General features: G+C 56.6%; 2 protein-coding genes across 2 annotated transcripts; one reads left to right on the top strand and one right to left on the bottom strand.

The window, feature by feature from the left end:
* Positions 1-1969: 1969 nt before the first annotated feature.
* B0H18DRAFT_1033099 (uncharacterized protein) lies at positions 1970-3222 on the bottom strand (the record flags this gene model as incomplete). Its single annotated transcript, XM_048030153.1, has 8 exons — positions 1970-2185; positions 2224-2398; positions 2437-2484; positions 2537-2640; positions 2718-2759; positions 2785-2932; positions 2986-3006; positions 3086-3222. The coding sequence occupies 8 exons, from the start codon at positions 3220-3222 to the stop codon at positions 2162-2164; spliced, it is 699 nt and encodes a 232-aa protein (XP_047888667.1). The 3' UTR covers positions 1970-2161.
* A 1627-nt stretch (positions 3223-4849) lies between these two features.
* B0H18DRAFT_1200218 (uncharacterized protein) lies at positions 4850-6332 on the top strand (the record flags this gene model as incomplete). Its single annotated transcript, XM_048036113.1, has 8 exons — positions 4850-5109; positions 5197-5216; positions 5312-5395; positions 5446-5474; positions 5523-5606; positions 5642-5898; positions 5953-6118; positions 6168-6332. 8 exons carry the CDS (start codon positions 4850-4852, stop codon positions 6330-6332), a joined length of 1065 nt encoding a protein of 354 aa, XP_047888666.1.
* Between the last annotated feature and the right edge of the window lie 440 nt (positions 6333-6772).

Raw genomic sequence — 6772 nt, 5'->3', positions numbered from 1 at the left:
AGACAACAGCTTTTTAAGAGCATGAAGGCCTACTCGAGAAGGTATCTGATACTGAGCGGCGCTACAAATTTGAGAGCAGTCTGTAGGCAGTATTAGGTGACCGCAGATAGATAGATCTCGGGCGTTGTGACATACGCTGCCTGCGAGAGGGAAGCACATCTTGATCATTCAAGACCTGCTCATGAGTAACAGTGAGCGTGATACGAGTTGAAATAGGATACGCACGCCACACTTTCAGGCCCAGCAAGATGCCTGCGCTCTTAGATGGAGGGATCGATTCCTGCAAAGTTGCATTCATCAATCTTACTCATGTCTTCGAGGAGAAAGACCACGTAAGGCTCCTTTCAAATTCTCCGCCTCATCGTAGTCTGCAGGCGCAGCTTGTCAAGCGAAAGTGTCTACGCGCGAGGCGTCTCTGGTCTCGTCCACGAAGAAAAGAAGACGAACGACAGCCACGTCGTCGTTCCGCTGAGGGTTGGCATGGATTCTGTTTATTTGGTCAGCTATAGCTGACAGAGACTGGTGTATAACCTGCTCACCGCGGTCGAAGGGCAAGAGGGTGTGGGATGAGATAGTAATACGCGCTGAGGTGAGCAGGGCGAAACGCCACAACAGGGCCCTCGAGGCATCCAGAGGATCATGTGTACGTGGCCAGCGGCCATAGTCCCGATAGACGTATACACCCAGGTGACGAGGCACTGCGTTTAGGTGTCGTATAGCTACCGCTGAACGCGTATGAGAACAGTCGCCGCGACGCTGAGCGTGCACGTGTACAGCTGCAATGAGATAAGCATGGTCGCCCAAGCCTCGAGGAAGTGATCGTACATAGGCTGCGGGAACAACAGCAACATCACCGACAAGACGTCGATATCGTACGCTCTTTGGAATGAAGCATCGGGTCTCGGGTGACCGCAGTCGCCACGGACAGAATGATAACACAAGCATGACAGGACCTGACGATGTTCAAGGCGAAATGGTAGGTCTCCGCGCTCTGCTAACCACTGCGAGAACTGGAACGGCCCTGTAGAGGACTGCAGGTGCTTCGACTGTCAAACCATGAGTGTCGATGCTTGTAGCGTGAAACCACTAGGACCTTATTCCATGCTGCCATCTCGAACGCAGACCTAGTTGGATGATTAGAATCACGCGATGCTGCGCCACGACGACAGGGAAAACGAGCGTTGCATCGGCGAAGCTGACCCTAAGTGCACACCGTCAGTCGCCATTGCATTTACCGGGTGAACAGTGGAGTCACGTACTCGGTGGCAGGCTGCTCGGGCAACGACGACGGAAACATTTCCGCCAAATCCGGAGCTTCGAGGACAGGCGCGCTGTTCACACGCTCATCTCGGTCGATCATGCAGCACGGTTCGAGTGCGTCTTCTGGTCCACTCAGTCCGCTGGCAGCTCTTCTGGTGGCGAGCGGGTCACTCGCCGACTCTCGAGACCAAGCTTTTATCCAGCGCAGCTCGACGCTCGATCACGGCTCAATAAGCAAGTCGCTGTGACTTGTTCGACCATATCTTTATTCCGCGCGACTACCAGGCTCCGGCGATAACAGTGATGATTGTACCGGCTGCTACTTAGCATTGACAGGGCGCGCATAGTCGCGTCTTTAACTTAGTCGCGGTGAAACCAGCCATTAGAGGACGAGGATTCACGGGTGGTATGTATGTGACTGCCAGAGGTTGCAGGGTAACTTGAGTAGTACAGTATGAGCCGGCTTCGGTGTTGTCGTGGACTCAGAGACCCGCGAGCCAACGCGACGCGTCGGTGGCTGTACAGTGCAGTCACCGGTCTCTTCCTCCGCATCCGCTCCGGCTACGCCGGACTGCCCAACCTTAGCTCGTTTCGTAGGCTCTGTGGTTCACTGTCTTCGCCACCCACACGAAGATGAGGGCGGACGACCGCGCTCCGCGTTGACTACTATGAGTACATACTACAGACACAAGCCTTGGTAAGTGAGCAGTTGTGCTCTGTCCACGCCTGACGCATTGTATTTTGCTTTCGCATAGTAAGAATCTAGAACAGCGACGTGCGCATTGTTATATCATTCACGTTGCCCAAGCATCATACACTACACATTCTTTCGTCACTAGGGTAACGATAGCATACATACAGATTTAGATGTTTCAGCTTCTTCATTCCGACGTGGATATCCTTACACGAGCGGCTTCTCAGTTGTCTGCACGGCAGGGTCGAGAGGAGTGCAGCTGTGCCGACCCCGGTGGAAGCTGTGCCGACGTCCGCGGGCTTCTGGTCTGACCCTGGCTCCCTTGAGGCGCTTCGCCTCGCTGATGTCGAGACCTGCTCCGTCGAAGTGTAAAACTGGAAGACGTCTGGCCCACGGTGACGAGACGCGCGAGTGTAGTATGCAGCGACACAGACGATCAGCGTTCTGAAGAACAGTGTCAAAGGGAAGCACGCACGTCGGACGCCTGCTTGGAGTAGCCCTTCTGCTCGTCGAGCGCCTTGGCTGCGCCGCTGCGCGACCTTCTCCTGGACGTGGCCGAGATGGTCTTATCCGCCCGACGACCTTCTCCCCGAGGTGTTGTCGAGCGACTTCATGTAGTTGAGGAGCGCGACAGATGCCGTGCTTATGTCGAGCTCGATCGCGCGCTGAAGGATATGGTCGTGCAGCTGGAGCCTTCGCGAGGTACTCCGCGGCGACTAGACGGAATCAGTCTCGGTCGTGGAGGATCGGCAGGTTCACTCACTGGCTGCACGGGGCTTGTCATCTGCTCGAATTGGCCCTCCCGCTGCAGACGTTGGCCTCTCGTCGACGTGCTCCTTCTCGCCTGTCACTGCGAGCGTTGCGCCGTCGAGGCTGCCGCCGTTGAGCCAGCGCGGTCTTCGCCGCAACGACTTCCAAAGTGGACGGTAGCGGTCTGCTTCGTTACATCGTGTTCGATAGACGAGATTCCCGCAGAACCTAAGAGCAATGTAAGCGAGAAGCATCGATCGAGCGATCGGCTGGACACTCACGAAAAGAACTCATGGAGTGTCCTGAGTGGTGGATGGAGAAGATTGGACACCTGCGATTCGTCGTCAGAGTAGCTTCACACGGGGCAGTCAAGCAGCATACTTGTACGGGTAGGTAACATGATGGTCGTTAGATAGAGAAAGGATTGTGCAGCCATGGCGACTGGGCATGTCTTTGAATCGACCAAGATGCCGCTTGGCGAGCCTCGCGCCACCGGCTGTGACTCGTGCGTAGTGCATCACGGATTCCACCAGTTGTGTCAGGCGCCCATAGAGCGCCTGGCCGTGGATGCGAGACGGTCGGGCCACCCAACGCGTATGGTCCTCTTGCACTGTGCAGAGTCTGCACAAGTCCTATGAGGCCTGCAGTCAAGCTTTCATCGACATCTCTCGGGATGTCAACCTACACTCTGTGAGCTTCGTCCAATACAGGCTATGACCGACCGGGTTACGCCGCAATAGTGCCACTTGCTCTTTCGCTGCTGCTGCTCTTACACGTTCCTCGCCTGCACATGCATGAGTTGCTTAGCTCAAAGGAGGCCATTCGGCTCAAGCATCACTCCCGATATATCCTTACGCCCGTGATGGCATCCGAGCGAGGCGAGACACGATCGAGCATAGGTAATCAGTGGCAGGTTAGGCACGTTGCGTCTTCTGAACTCGACGGAACACCAGGCTAGAGCTCTCGATGATTTTTGTCACCCGCGACCTCCCATGGCGCCGCCAATCTCTCCGATTCAACGCAGAAAACCCGTGTTCCTGGTGCTCGCGCTTGGCTAACGCGCTTCCTCCTGCGACCTGAGACACATAAATGGGACGAGACTCGCTGCTGCTATGTACTCGTCAGCGCGATCTTCCATTCATTAAGAACACTCTCCTCAGTGCACAGTGCATGTATATCCCAGTAAGACCATAAAGCCCTAACTGGTGTCGAACTAATGTGGCATCTAGACTGCATCGTCCGCCTGCGCACGGCCAGCCTCGGCGCCGCAGCGACCACTTTTGGGGCAAACCCGCAGTAAAGACGAGCTTTCCTTCGGCCCTCGGGACGAGTGCTGACCGCGGGCTTCAACCTCCAGGTCATTAGTGTCGATTGAGCAGGCTGGCGTGAGTGGATGCGTACACTTTCGCCACTCAGATCCTTCGTGCCCGGAATGTTATCGCGCCTATGCATCGCACTCGTCGCATTGCCACCCTGCTGTCCCAGATGATCCGCTAGATGGTTTGGATGCATACCAGTCCCACCAGTCCGTTTCGACTTGTCCGCCGCAATTTCTGTACCTAAAACACATCGCTGCCTTTCCGCGTGAAGCGACGTGTCGCAGATCCTCGCGTGGCGGTTCCTCGGTGACTCCGACTCAGTCAACTATTACCTCTGCGAGTTAAACAGATCAAATTCAAAAGGCAAGCACTGAGACTGCTGCGCTGGAGGTGTGCCTGGCGCGTGTCACTTGCTGGGGACTGTAGCCACTCTTCCGCTATGTGCTCGCCGCTTTTGCGTCTCGTCTCAGCAGGCCTCACCGCCGCTGCCAAAGTCTGCAAGCACTTACATAACACTATGAACACCATATGATATAATCAGCAGTGTTGCAGCCAATAGAAGCATGTGTACAGTATCAACCCACACGAATGTCGCGTCGTAAGCAGCCACCCGTCGCAAGGAGGAGGAGGCCCCGCGGCGCCACGCGCGTATCGTGAGTTACCTTCGCCTTCATTGACTCAGCCGCACTCACGCACTCAGAATCTCAGATCAGTCTCAGATGTCGGCCTCACAGAAGCTAGTGTCGCACGCACGGCACGGTACATATATAGACTATACTACTGTCGGCCTGCACTCTTCAGCTCGCTGTCTGCAGGTACACATAACATGCAGAGCAGCCTTCACGATGTGTCCCGACTCTGCGCTCGAGTTCCTCCACAGAAGCTGACTTGTGCGCCTCCTGACGAACTGGACGACGCGGCGTGGGACTACGGCGCGCCCCTCGCAGACTCAAGAGCTCGTCGCGCGCGGAAGGAAGGCTATGATGGCGGCGGCGGAGCGGCATCAACGAAATCCCACAGTTCAAGAGGGAATCACGTCGACGGGTTTGGGACGCTGAACATCACTACATTCACCAGAAGAGTGCGGTGAAGAACGCGGTCCGCTGCTGTTCCTCCACGGATGTGCTATGCAAACACATGTCTTGCACCGCTCATGACCACGGACACGCGTAGGGCCTGGACACTTCCTCGAGGTGAGGAAGATGCTGCCACTTCTGACGGCCGCCTCCGCGGACCACCCGAGCTTTCACGTCGTTGCACCCAATCTGCTAATTTCGGGTTCTCGGAGGGAGTGAAGAACCGGGGTTCCGCGGCGACCAGTACGCGGAGGTGGGGAACAAGCTTATGCTCGCGCTGGGATACGAGGAGTATGGTGCGTGTCATGCTCTTGTCGGTGTCACTGTCCTGACATACATGTACCAGTCGTGCAGGGTGGAGACTGGGGCTCGTTCGTACGTTTAGTGCACGGCATGCCTGAGCTGCAGTGCTAAGGATTTTAGATCGCCAGCAAGCTCGCCGCAGCGTACGGCCACAAAAGCGTCAAGGCCTGGCACACTAACTTCCGAGGTACGTCCCCTTCGTCAGTACGTGTGCACTCGCTGATGATGCCTGTCCTTAGAGCGCGCAGCCCTCCGTCGCTCACCAAATTCCCGCGACTCTGGCTACAGCACGCGCTCACGTCCTATACGGAGAGGGACCGCGCGGGGCTCGCCCGCATGGCGTGGTTCATGACCAAGGGCCGCGGCTACTTCCTCGAGCAGGCGACGCAGCCGCAGACGCTCGGGTATTCCCTTGCGGACTCGCCCGTGGGCCTACTTGCATGGGTGTACGAGAACTCGTGAGCTGGTCAGACGACTATCCCTGGACGACGACGAGGTGAGTCGGTCAGCCCTTCTGCTATGGGATGAAGGGGCTGAAGCGTCGATGTAGTGTTGACGTGGATATCGTTGTACTGGTTCTCGAGGCCGGGACCCGCCGCGTCCGTGAGGATATACTACGAAGTGACGAACGCGAACGAGTACACGAACGTGCCGTGGAGCTCGATCCCGTGCGGGCTGTCGTTCTTCGCGAAAGAGCTCAGCGCGCCGCCGAGGACGTGCGTACTCACCTTCCACCGTCCGTGTGATGATCTGACTTAATCACAGGTGGGCGCGGACGCTGGGGAACGTTGTGATCGAGTCGGAGCACGCTGCGGGCGGGCATTTCGCTGCGCACGAGAGCCGGAGGACCTCGCAGCGGACGTGCGCGCGATGTTCGGGAAGGGCGGGCCTGCGTTTGGGGTCGTGCCAGGGAGGATTGGTTACGACTGAAAGTCGTGAATGGGGCCTCAACGGCGGGCAAACCAACATGCCTTGGTCTTTTCTCCCTGCAATTGGAACCTGTTTCACAGATGTGTTCTTCGTCGGCTATTGGTCACTCGTGTCTTTTATCGTACCCCACATGGCATAGCGTGCCGCAGTATCTGTTCATTGTTCGTCGGTCTCTCAGCTGACCAGTGGCAGGTGTATCTTCTCGTGAATTTATCCAAAAGAGGGGTTACTTACATCCGCTCCAGACTCCAGAAGACGCGTTACGTCACGCGTCGAGGTCGCGTGTCGCGACGATGCATCTCGTCCTAAACCCGCGAAATTGCATGATGAATCGATGATGGGAGTAGTCCTTCCGGATTTTGACAATCTGACTAGGTCATAGCGTCCGCGATCGTTCGCTCGGTCTTGGCTAGTTCTCTGACCAATAATCTCAGAGGTAG

Source organism: Fomitopsis serialis (assembly GCF_022376445.1).
Source record: "Fomitopsis serialis strain Sig1Antser10 chromosome Unknown B0H18scaffold_95, whole genome shotgun sequence".
Taxonomy (NCBI): Eukaryota; Fungi; Basidiomycota; class Agaricomycetes; order Polyporales; family Fomitopsidaceae; genus Fomitopsis; species Fomitopsis serialis.
This window is presented reverse-complemented; position numbering and strand designations above follow the sequence as displayed.